This window comes from Erythrolamprus reginae, chromosome 2 (assembly GCF_031021105.1).
Source record: "Erythrolamprus reginae isolate rEryReg1 chromosome 2, rEryReg1.hap1, whole genome shotgun sequence".
Lineage (NCBI taxonomy): Eukaryota > Metazoa > Chordata > Lepidosauria > Squamata > Dipsadidae > Erythrolamprus > Erythrolamprus reginae.
In genome coordinates this window covers 177,889,552-177,903,390 of record NC_091951.1, presented here as the reverse complement: position 1 = coordinate 177,903,390, position 13,839 = coordinate 177,889,552, and the positions used below count along the sequence as shown (strand labels likewise).

The 13,839-nt window shown below is 40.3% G+C and overlaps 1 protein-coding gene across 3 annotated transcripts in view; it reads right to left on the bottom strand.

Moving 5' to 3' along the window:
- The window catches only part of LIMA1 (LIM domain and actin binding 1), a 79,626-nt gene that overhangs the window by 22,598 nt on the left and 43,189 nt on the right, over nt 1-13,839 (bottom strand). The window contains exons 4-6 of one of the 3 annotated variants that reach the window (XM_070740524.1): nt 11,295-11,762; nt 3,724-3,832; nt 2,429-2,559 (exon numbers count right to left, since the gene is read on the bottom strand). In XM_070740524.1, the coding sequence (XP_070596625.1) occupies nt 2,429-2,559; nt 3,724-3,832; nt 11,295-11,762 (708 nt within the window). The remainder of the gene's footprint in view (nt 1-2,428; nt 2,560-3,723; nt 3,833-11,294; nt 11,763-13,839) is intronic. The other 2 variants (XM_070740525.1, XM_070740526.1) reach the window with 2 other exon arrangements.

The window sequence follows — 13,839 nt, the reverse complement described above, 5'->3', positions numbered from 1 at the left end:
TGTATTTTGGGAAAAAGAAATTACAATGAATATGGTTTATGGTTTTCCCCGTGGAGTAGGCATGAATGATGACTTTTGCACTGAAAAAAGAAAAGCTATCTTTTTTTTTTAACCAAAGCTTTATTTTCAGGCAAACATCTACTTCTCCCTCTGCAATTCATGCATACACACAAACTATTAAATACGCAAAATAGCAGGAGGAGAGATATCTTCCATGCCATTTCCTGCTTGCCTTGTCATCTACAAAGAATTTGGGAAAGAGAAACATTTGCCTTTAAGAATCATTTTAGGCTTTTGCAAAGGCTTAGGGAGAAAATGCACTTAGTTTATCTCCAAATTCTTCATTTGCTAAGCTAAAGCAATGTCGACTAAGCAATGTCGTTTGGCGGGACCCAGGAGAAGAGCCTTCTCTGTGGCGGCCCCAACCCTCTGGAACCAGCTCTCCCCAGATATCAGAGTTGCCCCCACCCTCCTTGCCTTTCGCAAGCTCCTTAAAGCCCACCTCTGTCGTCAGGCATGGGGGAATTGAAATTTCTCTTCCCCCTAGGCTTATAGAATTTATACATGGTATGCTTGTATGTATGAGTGGTTTTTTAAAAAATTGGGTTTTTTTAGATTGTTTTTAATATTAGATTTTGTTTACATTGTCTTTTTATATTGTTGTTAGCCGCCTCGAGTCTTCAGAGAGGGGCAGCATACAAATCTAATAAATAATAATAATAATAATAATAATCGGCAAATACCACTTCTGGCTGGCCTCAGAGTGGGGTGGGAATGGAGATTTTGCAATATCCTTCTCCTTCCACACCCACAGACTCAATAGTTTAAAAAATCTGTATTTCATCACTGATGATAGGGTTGTTTGGGCTGATGGCCTCTATTCTACTCTCTTATTTACAGAACTCTGAAACTTATACTGTTTATACTACCTTCTACATGGTATCTTGAGATATTTTAGACCACAAGTCCCAGTGGCCAAGCCTACTGTCTTAGATGGCAGTTGTAGTCTAACATGCCTTGAGAGAATCATACTTGGATAAATTAATCTAAATCTCTGTAAACAGATGAAAATCCCACCCCAGCCCCCAACAAAATTTATTTAGAGTATTCCTATGCAAATACAGAAAATATCTCAAATTTGCACAATTAAATTGTTTCTCTTTATCAAATTTCCAAGTAAAGTGCCATTCCTTATTATCTTAAGCTTTAAGGAGCTATCAGCTCTCTAAAATAATATGTAACAACTGTTATTAATAGGTTTCATAGAATAGACAATTGAAGTCTAACCTCAATCAGCTGTTCAGGCTTTATCACAAATTAGCCTTGCATTCACATTCCTTTCCTTCCTTTTTATAAGAACAGCTGACAAATGAGTTAGCAGACTCATCCTTGGGGAGATACTACTATTTGGTAGAACTTCAAAAGAACATGAACTGGAATTGGGTGCAAAACTGTTTTTAAAAACCAAAATATATATATAAATCCAAGTTTTTTTCAACCTTTTTTAATTTCAGTGGTCAAATTTGAGAAGAAATCTTCTTTGGCAAAACATGTGAGTTATGGTTAACCTAAGTGCTTGCTAATTCAATACAAGGACTCTGGAAATTATCCAAGTATATATTGATATATTCTAGTTTCACATTAATTCATTAACCTCTTCCAAATATACGGCACGTAGTAAAATGTTCAGTAAGCAGGACAGGATATAGTGTATTTGATTACTCCTTAAAACAGCGGTCCCCAAACTATGGCCCGCGGGACGGATGCGGCCCGCTGAGGCCATTTATCCGGCCCGCAGGTGACTTCCAGTGCCCTTAACAGTCCGTTGCTGGGGGGGCGGGAACCACGGTGGTCGGGAGATTGCTGTCGGGCAGGAGGGGCCCACTGACATCAAGCCCTGCGCCTGCCAGCAAAGCCGCCCACCCAGGGAAGCAGCACGCTTTTCAAACACCGCTTTTCAAACGCGCTGTTTCCCCGGGCAGCCAGCTTTGCTCGGCACTGCTGGGTTTGACATCAGTGGGCCCCTGCTGCCACGACAGCAACCTCCTGACCGCCGTGCTCGCCTTGTGCCACGGGGGCACAGGGGGAGGGCGGCCGTTTGCAAGCCCGGGGAGGGCGATGGAGTGTAGGGGCTGCTTCTAGGCTGGTCCCTCCGGTTAAATAAAACAAAACAAGCCGGCAGGGGGAGGGGACGGATGCCGGGGAAGCCTTTCCTCCCCTCCCCCTTCGTGCCTTTTCGGCTGGGGAGCGAGAGAAGCGGAGACGGGCAAAGGTGGACGCGCATGCTCAGTTCCCTTTGGAAGCTAACGAGCTGCCAGGGCAGCGCCGCCTGCGGAGGGAGCCCCCTGGTGGTCAGCCACAGCCACAGCAGCCCCCCTTGCAAGCCGGAGGCAGGAGAGATGCGCCATCTCTAAAAAGTAAAACTTACCACATAACTGTGAGAGCCACTCTGCTTGGACACAGCCGCTTGGTACTTAGCAAGCCTATCCTTGATGGATGTGTCTGAAAAGCGAGGCATATCTAGGTTTCTCCTGTTCTCTGCTTTCTCCGAGTTTGAAACTGCAGATGAATAAAGCAAATTATCTAGAATCATGTTTTTTTTCCAAACTTGGCAGGTTTAAGATGTGTGGACTTCAAATCCCAACATTCCCCAGACAGCATGCTTGAAAGTTTGAAAAACACTGATCTTCTAGAATAAACACACACAGCTGCTGATACTGAGACCCATTGTAAGAGATGAAAACTTCAATCTGCTTAACATAACCACCACTTAATAGCACCCAGGTGGCCAAAGGACATGAATTAATTCCAACTCCATAACCAAAGCAAGAAAAATTTACCTTAAAGAATAAAGTTTGCCTTACTTAAAGATTCCATTGTTTCTTTGCTAATTTAAAACTAAATGATAGGCACTAGCATCAAATTTGGATTTGAAAACAAGATGATGACCAAAAGAAAAAAAACTACAGGTTGGGGAAACCATATGATTTAGAAGCTTATGGCTTATGGCTTACTTACTTGTAAGGAATTCAATCATTACTACTATATAAACTGAAACAATTGTATCTCTATAAGCCTTATGTAGGGAGAAAATACCATCAAATTAATGCTTCGTGTAAACTGGAGCACTTTGTACTTATTTTGTATATACAATCAGTATTTTGACTTCTTTATCTCATGTATAATTCCTGATTGATCAACTGCAACTTTCTTCAGCACATACAATGTGAGGCCATTATTTTTAAAGATGTACAGAGAGAGTCTTTCACTTATAACAATTGGCCCTGGAATTTCAGTCAATTAAGCGAGCCATTTCATAAACTGGATTATTTTACCATTTTTACTGTGTTCATTTAGCAAATCACATGATTAAATAAAAGCACGGCTGTTAAGCCGATCCAGCTTTCCCCATTGACTTTGCATGATGGAAACTGTGGGAAGGTCACAAAACAAGATCATGTGATTACAACAGGCCGAAACCCTCATAAATTTGTAAGCCAAATTGTGATCACGTGACCATGAAGGTGGGGCAAAAGCAGTGAAGGGCTACCAAAACGTTTACTACCACACCGTGGGCGTGGCTTATGCAGGATATATTTGCATTTTAAGTTGTTTAATATTTTGAGTTCTGAAGTGGCCCTCTTCTTTATTAAAGGGATTAATACTGTGCACGATAATGTACGTATAGGAGTTGTCATCCCAACTATATGGAATATTGCTCACATGAAGAATTGCGGCTCCTTTCTCCATGAGGTAAGTCGATGTCCTCTGAAAAGAAGTGGCTCTCTGAGGTCATCCTACCCTCAGCAGCTCTTCCATGGTCGTGAACAACCTGGTTTAAAAAGGGAAGATTTTCTGTTTAGGCATTTGATCAGTCGCCAAATGAAGAGAAATAAATAGCTAAGCAAAAGATTAATCCAACAACAGCCATGTAGCAAGCCAAGATGTTCTTTTCTCTCCCAGTGTATGAACTCTAAATGTATGGTGAACGCCATAGTTCCCTCTAAGCTGAGCAGTGAGCAATCGCTCACTTAAAGATCATAATCAACTCAGAGTTTTCCAAACCTGCCCAGAAGCCGAGAGGGAAAGAGTGAGAGGGAAGGAGAGAGAGAGGAAGAGAAGAAGAGAGAGAAACAGATAGAAAAAAGAGAGGAAGGAAAATAGAAAGAAAAAGAATGGGAGTAAGGAAGAGAGGAAGAAAATCAAAATCTAGTTTGAAACTAGCTCAACTATTTAAGTGGCATTTTGATATTGATAGAGTTGCCCTATTATGAGCTCACTGTTATAGACACACAGTACAGTATTTTATTTTGAAATTCTCTGAGGCAAAACAGGGTGGGTTTTTTATTTGTTTGTTTGTTTGTTTGTTTGTTTGTTCGTTCATTCATTCATTCATTCATTCATTTATTATTTCTGTGCCGCCCAGTCCCGAAGGGACTGCCGCTCAGACACTATACTTTTCCGCCCACCCCCCAAAAAAATTAGAGGAAACACTGGGAACGCTAAGAATTTATTCAAACTGGTATACATAAATTTAGTTAAGTTGCCTCTACAGGTAGTCCTTGACCTATGGGCGCAATGGAGCCCAAAATTTCTGTTGTTAAGTGGGACAGTTGTTAAGTCAGGTTTGCCCCATTTTATGACCTTTCTTGCCATAGTTGTTAAGTGAATCGCTGCAGCTGATAAGTTAGTAACCTGATTGTTAAGTGAATCTGGCTTCCCCCATTGACTTTGCTTGGGAGAAGGTCACCAAAGATGACCCTGGAACACTGCAACCGTCATAAATGTGAATCAGCTGCCAAGCATCTGAATTTCGTTTACACGTTCAGGGGGATGCTACAAAGGTCATAACTATGAAAAATGGTCGTAAGCCACTATTTTCAGTGCTGTTGCAATTCTGCATTTCTGTAAGGTGCCCTGAGTCTGTGAGGAGGACAGCCTATAAATCTAATAAACAAATAAATGTTGTAATTTTGAACAGTCACTAATATGAACTGTTGTAAGTTGAGGACTAACTGCATTCATTTTATGTGAAATTGCAGGTGCCTGAAAGGTGTTAGCCCCAAAGCAGGATATGTCAGGAGGTCTGGCCTGGGGGGAGCCACTCTCTCATAATGGGCTTTTACTAAGGAACCCTTGTAAGAAATAAATCTATCAATCAACTTTTAATTTTTACTGTTTATTAAAGGAGGCAATTACATTTTAGGCATTTTTGTGTCCAATGGCAGGAACACATTTACCTTGTGAAATTTCTTTTTTACGAATTAGAATTGAATATATCCTAGTTCAAAATTCTTTACTTATATGTAATGTTGGTTGTTAAGAAACAAACAGTTCCACCAATTCATCTATCCAAATTCAAAGCTTCTGGATATAAGCTGCCAATGGAACCCCAGGTTAAGATACACAGTATATTTTTAAATCCCTATTTTGATCCTTTAGCAGAAAATACAGCAATTTCATCTGGCATTCGATGTTACTAAAAATGACATATAATTTAGATACAGATTTAAAATTATGAATTAAGTGGTCCCTAAGGTCTGAAAGGTTGGTGACCCCTGCTCTAGATAATTATCTGGTTAATGGCCAAAGTCTTCAAAAAGTCAGTGTACTGGAGCTGGAAGCTTTGTCAGTATCTCTTCTGTCATCATTCTCAAAAACCAACCCACTGAAACGAATTAACATGGGTTTCTGACAATTTTCAAAGCAATGAGGCATCCCCAGTCTCAAGAGTCCACTATGTGCCATATTGTTATTGAAACGGACCTCATATATTCTTTATTCTAGGCACTTTAAGTGCACCAGTGTGCCTTTCGTCCCCTGTCCAATTGTCTCTCCTTTATCTCATATATCTTCTCTTCCTTTCATATATCTTCTCCTCTATTTTTATATCTTTTCTTCTATCCTTTACTTTATATATATTACTACATGTCTATTCTCTTCAATCTGTATTGTGTATTGGACAAATAAATAAATAAAATAAATAAAATAAACTTAATATCCTTCCAATTTGTTGGCTTTCTAATCTGATTATTGCTGCTGCATTGGGCTTAGCATAGGACATGATCACTAATCTCATAATTAACACATCTCACTTGGAGTTCCTGCATTGAGCATAATGTTGATAATACATTCTGATGTAAAAACTCTTGGGATGCTTTTAGGCCCTTAGGCATATTTGCTAACTGTCTCAGATTCTACAATTTAAGAACAATCCTTAGTATAATATTATATAACAGCACATAAACATTTATTTTATTCCTGCAAAGTTCATACTAATATAACAAAAGTAGGAATATAATAATTGGTTGAGTGAACCAGAAACATAAACGTTATCCAGATTTTTGAGCTTGAACTACAACCAGGGTATATTAGGATTACCAAAATGCATAAGAAGCGAAAGGAGGTGGAAAATCAATGGATAAGATGTGTGAATACACAAAGACTCAGAGCAGGTTCTCTAAATACTAGAGTCAGCAGCTTGAGTCCTGCAAAGACCTGAGTAAGGTCTATCAAGGCCAATGTTCCACAAGACTTGGAAAAAAACGAATGAAAGAGAACTAACAGGCTCTAACAGATTTCAACATAACATTTATAGGAATGACTCGGGTCTGCAAAAAGGTCCAAATAGGTGGACAGAAAGCATTCTGCAAAGCACATTTGCCTTATGAGATACTGTATTTTAATAGTAGTGGTGGTGCAGTGATTAGAATGCAATATTGCAGGTTAAATCTGCTCACTGCCAGGTGTTTGATCCTCACTGGCTCAAGGCTGACTCAGCCTTCCATCCTTCTGAGGTCAGTAAAATGGGAACCCAGATTGTTGGGGGCCAATAGGTTAACTCTGTAAACTGCTTAAAGAGGGGTATAAAGCACTGAAAAGTGGTATATAAGTCTAAGTGCTATTGTTATTTTGTAACTGGCTGTTTTTATAGTCATTTTGCAAATTAGAAGGCTTTTCATGGAGGTCTTTTTTTTTTACAAGAGTACAATTTGATCTCAAAATTCCCACATACACTCAACCACAAAGAATGCCCATTGAAGTAGTAAGTACTGCTGACAACATAAAAAAGGTCCTTGCATAAAAAATCATACTAATGATAATAAGATGATCTAAAGTAAGGCATGATAGTATGATCTAAAGCAAGGTGTAACTTTTGCCCATGAGAATTTTCTTTATTCTATAACAGTCCATGCAAAAAATGTGTGTGTGTGTGTGTTTATGTGTGTAACATATTTTTGCTGATTTTTCAACAGAAAAAAACTATATATATGTATGTATATATGTATATGCGACACATATGCCTTTACTCCTAGGACCTAAAAGGCTGTTTGCATAATAACCATCTGTCTGGGAACTAGATTCAGCTTGAAAGATAATGATTGCTCAAACATTATCTAGTGCATTTTCCACAAGTAGGGCTGGATCTCTCCAGATGATATCAACCAGTGACTGCAATTCACTGGTTCTCACTGCAATGCCTTTCCAATGACAAACTTCTGAAGAAAGACCACACTGTTTATCAGGGCTGTGTGCAACGCATGCTTCAAAAATTACTTGAAAGCATTGCACAAAGACCACCACATAACTTGTACAAGACCAAAAGGGAGAGAAATGCCACTGTTTTAAGGAATATACTCATTAAAATTAATGCAACCAGAAGCCTGCTTTAAGAAACAGTACAAAGGGGCTTGGCCTTGGGCAAGATCCAAAGCACTTCTTTTGAATCATTTTCAACCGCTGCACGCACAGCCATATTGTTTGTGTCTTCAAATAAGTCTTAGGCAAAGGAAATGACGTTATCATAGAACACATAGCACATAGTTCTACTAGTCTTTCCTTTGCTACTGTGTTTAATAGCCAATCAATATAATACAAATCACTTGAAACCAAAGATATCTAGTGTGAGCACAAAGGCATTTCAGTTTGCACAAGTTCTTTCCATTCTTACTATTGTCTGCCATTCTCTATTAGGCAATTTCAGAGGAGCTCCTAAACTTTTAAAAAGAACTTACCATAAGTCTTAAGGAACAGGGACCTGCAGGAGAGAAAGCCCTCATTTTGTATCAAATCTCTCTCCCTCTCTACTTCCAAAGTATTGACAGTTTATATACCTCTCCTGCATTTGTGAACTTTTTTTTTATTCTTAAATAGAAGAATATTAGGGGGAGGGATTCCTGTTCTAGTCTGCAAAATATTTAAATCAGATTTTGTTTGCAGTTTTCAACAAGATATTTACTTCTTACTGTTGTCCATTAATGTTATAGTTATTAAATAATCCAATCAACATATTACGCTTATCTTTCTTTTGAAGAATCAATTGTCTACTGACTTCTCCTTCCTCGGCCCCAATTTTTTCCTAGTGCAGGGGTCTGCAACCTTAAGAGCTCAAAAGAGCTATTTGGACCCATTTCCCACAGAAAACAAAACACCAGGAGCCACAAAACCCAGCTGGGTGTGGCCAACTTGACATCACTCCCTCCCACCCAATCAGATTACCCCCCCCCGGCCACACCTACCAAGTTTTGTGGCTCTCTCTCTCTCTCTCATCTCTCCCTCTTTCTCCCTCTATCTTTCTCCCACCCAATCAGATTGCCCAGCAGCCAGGCCTACAAAGTTTTGTGGCTCTCTCTCTCTCATCTCTTTCTCCCTCTCCCTCTTTCTCCCTCTATCTCTTTCTCTTTCATCTCTTTTTCTATCTCCCCTTCTCTCTCGTCTTTCTCCTTCTCCCCCCTCTCATCTTTGTGTCCCCTTGTCTATCTTTCTCCCTTTCTCCTTCTCTCTCCTTCTCGATTCCCTGCGTAGGGGAGACGGAACTCTTCCCTCCCTGCATCCAGCAGCAGCTGCTGCTCCTCCCCATTCCCCTCCTTCCTGAGCTGACATGAAGGGGACCACGGGTGGTTCTGAGCCATCCGCGAAGGACATGGAATTGGAAAAAGCAGCCGTTTGCGGGCAGAGCGGAGAAAGCACTAGCAGCGCTTTAGACATGCAGCTCTGCAGAGGGACTTGCACCTTCTCGAGGCAGAGAGCATGTCACGCATCTGCTGGGATGGACAGCAACACCACCAGGTGGATTCAAAACTGGCTAACCAACCACACTCAATGTGTAGTGCTCAATGGAACTGCATCTAGATGGAGGGATGCATGCAATGGAGTACCCCAAGGCTCTGTTTTAGGCCCAGTACTCTTTAACATCTTCATCAATGCCTTGGACGAGGGGATAGATGGGGAACTTATCAAATTTGCAGATGACACCAAACTGGCAGGAATAGCCAACACTCCGGAAGACAGGTGCAAAATACAGAAGGATCTTGACAAACTTGAACATTGGGTGCTATCTAACAAAATGAAATTTAATGGTGAAAAAAGTATATAGGCAAGAAAAACAAAATGCACAGGTACAGTATATGTGGTACATTGCTCAACAGTAGTAACTGTGAGAGGGATCTTGGCATTCTAGTGGACAACCATTTAAATATGAGCCAGCAGTGTGCAGCAGCTGCCAAAAAAGCCAACATAGTTGTAGGCTGCATTAACAGAGGGATAGAATCAAGATCACGTAAAGTGTTAATACCACTTTATAAGGCCTTGGTAAGGCCACACTTGGAATACTGCATTCAGTTTCGGTCGCCACAATGCAAAAAGGATATTGAGACTCTAGAAAAAGTGCAGAGAAGAGCAACAAAGGTGATTAGGGGACTGAAGGCTAAAACATATGAAGAACGGTTGAAGGAACTAGGCATGGCTAGTTTAATGAAAAGAAGGACCAGGGAAGACATAATAATAATAACAACAACAGAGTTGGAAGGGACCTTGGAGGTCTTCTAGTCCAACCCCCTGCTTAGGCAAGAAATGCTACAGTACTTCAACATCTTTAAAACTTCCAGTGTTGGGGCATTCACAACCTCTGGAGGCAAGCTATTCCACTGATTAATTGTTTTAACTGTCAGGAAATTTCTCCTTAGTTCTGAGTTGCTTTTTTTATATATAAAAAAATAAAATGTAAACAATGATAAATATGCAAGTAAAGATCATGTCTTCAGGCTGAAACATTCTTTCTGCAGGATCATTTCTCCACAGCTAAGAATAGCTTTCTAATTATAAAGAGTATGAAATATTCTCTCTATGGGCCGGTTTTCTTTTATATCCGAAAGATTTTGTAAAACTGTAAAAGTTGCATATTCCTAGCATATTTAACTGACTTTAAATTTGGCCCAGAACCAATACAGACAACATTTATATTACATTTTGAAACATGTTTAAGGTGAGTAATCTATGCCTACAGATCAGGTGTCCACATGTCTTGGGATAGCTGTACACACCCAGCTATTTCATCCATGTTATGTTCAGATGTAATTGGACCACTCAATCAGCATAGCAGGCTGTATCTAGTTAAGGTAAAATAAGCTGCTCCTGTGGCAATCTGGATTTTGAGATCTAATTTACAAAATTTAGTTTGACTCCAAAGTAAGTCACCTTTTCAAAGCCCTGGGGAATTCTAAATCACAACTATATCTTGTTTATATTCTACAATATACTTGGAACACATACAAGGGACTAAACTGACGGGAAACTACAAAGAAACTGGGAAAAGTCAACCCAAGAGTGCTTGGAGCCACTGCCATATGCAACTCATTTTCTTATTACTCAATTTGCAATTTTCCCCAGGGATAGAGTCTGTAGTTCACATGCTGGATCAGATTTCATGAGTACTTGTAGGAAAATGCAAGGCCCATGAATCTGCAAGTCAAAACTGGCGGAAGACAGGCATTCTCAGACTATCATCACACACTTTCTTCCTGTGAGAAGATTCCCCAGCAGACAGAAACATTTGCCCGAGATGCAGAGAGAGAAGAATGCAAAAACTGTAGCTTCAAACATTAGTTTCCACAACTCAAAAAAAAAATAAAATCACCAAGGAACGGTTGCTCTGCAATCACAGTATGTGTGCGGGCACACACATTCCCCAGGTTCTTTTCACAACTGCATGCATGCCCACTTCTCAATTTATTTGGAGGCTTCGATAGGGCCAACACCCCAATTAGGCTAACCTCAGTTAATTAGGTTTCGTTTTGCAACAGCTATTGGGCATTGTAAAAACCTGCCTTCTGCCACGCAAACTCTTCTCCTTTGAGCAGGAATTATTGTGCTATCTACAGGAGGGAGGTTTTTGACAATGAGACAAATAAAAGATACCCACTTGCATGGCAGGCAGATTTTAGCCACCCTTTTTAAAGGTTTTTTTTTTTCCCCTTGTCAAGAGCCCGGGAGAACTGAAGCAAATAGTTCCTTACCTTTGTTTGAACCGCATCCCCCCTCTCAAACATCATCTTTAGTTTGCTTAGAGGAACATTAAACTTCTCTATTTTCCCTGACGATTCTGGGATTTCACTGGTCTCCAGCTTTCCTATGTCTTGTTTGGATTCTCTAAGACAATTTTCCATCTCCCCACTCTGAGACGACTGTGCTTTATCGCCTTCGACACTGCCAACACTGGGATATCTGAACCGGCCAAACAATCGGGAAGAGGGCTGAAGTCTCAATCTCGGACTAATAATCCCTGAGGTTTTGTTAATTTCTGCTGGGGAAGCAGAGCCGCTTTCAGTTCCACCACCAGGGCTGACAGCCTTCTGCCTAACCTCAGCACGGCAGCTTTCCACAGCTTCCTTCCGGACTTCCGTCCCCGAGCTTGGATTTTCCCACTTCTTCTTCAAGATGCTGAGACTCCCCCTTTTAAAATGAGGGGGAAGCGGGTCAATGCTCTAAAAAGAAAATGAAGAAGAAAGTGAGACCGGTTATAAAAGCTGTCCCGAAGTTCTTTCTTCTCCAGGGCAAGAAAGGAAGGAAGTTTAAAAAAGCTGAGCTGAGCAGACCGAGCCCTTCCAGACAGCTGTGAATCGTTAGAACTGTGCCACATGGAGCAAGGCTGGATCCAGGGCAAGGAAGGGAAGAAGGGAGGGGGAAAGGAGCTGAAGCAGGAAGTGAGAAAGCAGGATGGCCTTATAAGGAAGCGAGGGACTCCGCTGAATGAGAGAGCTAGAACCAAGCCTATTTGCCTCAACATTCCTGCACAAAGGAAGAAACAAAAGCCCACCTTCTCCTAGGCTGCTTCCAAAATAGGTGGGAAGCCACATGAGATGGCTACAGTCAAAAAGAACCCCTTACCTCCCATCCACTCCACAGGATAACAAAGAGGACCCAACAGCAAGCTGGTTTTTTAAAATTATTATTTATTTGTTTGTTTATTTGATTTATATGCCGCCCCTCTCCGAAAACTCGGGGCGGCTAACAGCAATCGTAAACAGTGTACAATAATAATCCAATACTAAAAGCGAATTAAAAACCCCTTAATATAAAAAACCAAACATACATGCAAACAAACATACCATGTATACAATTGTAACGGCCTAGGGGGAAAAGGAATCTTAATTCCCCCATGCCTGGCGGCAGAGGTGGGTTTTAAGTAACTTACGAAAGGCAAGGAGGGTGGGGGCAATTCTAATCTCTGGGGGGAGTTGGTTCCAGAGGGCCGGGGTCGCCACAGAGAAGGCTCTTCCCCTGGGTCCCGCCAAGCAACATTATTTAGTTGACGGGACCCGGAGAAGACCCACTCTGTGGGACCTAACTGGTCGCTGGGATTCGTGCGGCATTATTATTATTATTATTATATTATTACTATTATTATAATATTATTACTATTATAATATTATTACTATTATATTATTATTATTATATTATATTATTATTATTATTATATTATCATCATCATCATCATCGAAGAGGGGCGGCATACAAATCTAATAAATAAATAAATAATTTTTAAAATTATTTTATTAATATTGTTTCCTGATTGCTTATTTGACCCCCTATGACAGTCATTAAGTGTTGTACCTCATGATTCTTGACAAATGTATCTTTTCTTTTATGTACACTGGGAGCATATGCACCAAAGACAAATTCCTTGTGTGTCCAATCACACTTGGACAATAAAAAATTATATTCTCATCTATTTTGTTCTTTTTTTAAAATTGAGGCTTATCTTTCAAGGGACCTGTCATTCACTCTCTGTTCTTTATAAGCAGGGGTCTCCAAACTTGGCAATTTTAAGACTTGTGGAATTCTGGGAGTTGAAGTCCACAAGTCTTAAAATTGCCAAGTTTGAAGACCTCTGTTTATAAGCATTCACTGGTAATATTTTGGTTGTTTTCTTCCTAACCATAACAGCCATTTATTTCATTTCTTTTTACCTATTTATTAAGGGTGGGTCACCTTTACAAATCCTTACAAGGATTGTGGTTTAGACCATAGATGAAATGATTTAAAAATCAAAGGGTTCTAACTCCTGTTTTAACGCAAGCATTTTACTTACTTAATGAGCAACTCCTCGGCGCACCTTTTTCTAAGCAAGCCATTCAGTGTATTTGGCAACCTGTATTTTCCTAGTTTGCTATACTGGTCTTCTGCCAGGTATAAGATCCAACTATGTAATTTTTGAAGTCTTTTTTCTTAATATTTTATGATGTTTTTAAATGTATTTTATATCCTGTTGTAAGCCGCCCAGAGTCTTTTGGGAGTTGGGCAGCATAAAAATACAATCAATCAATCCAACAAGCAATAAACTAAAAAAATGGAAAGGGAATGCAAACCTTTAAGTTATTAAACAGGATAAGTGGCTATACTAAATAATGTCGGTTGGCGGGCCCCAGGGGAAGAGCCTTCTCTGTGGCGGCCCTGACTTTCTGGAACCAGCTCCCCCCAGATATTAGAACTGCCCCATCCCTCCTGGCCTTTCGTAAACTCTTCAAGACCCACCTTTGTCGTCAGGCATGGGGGAATTGA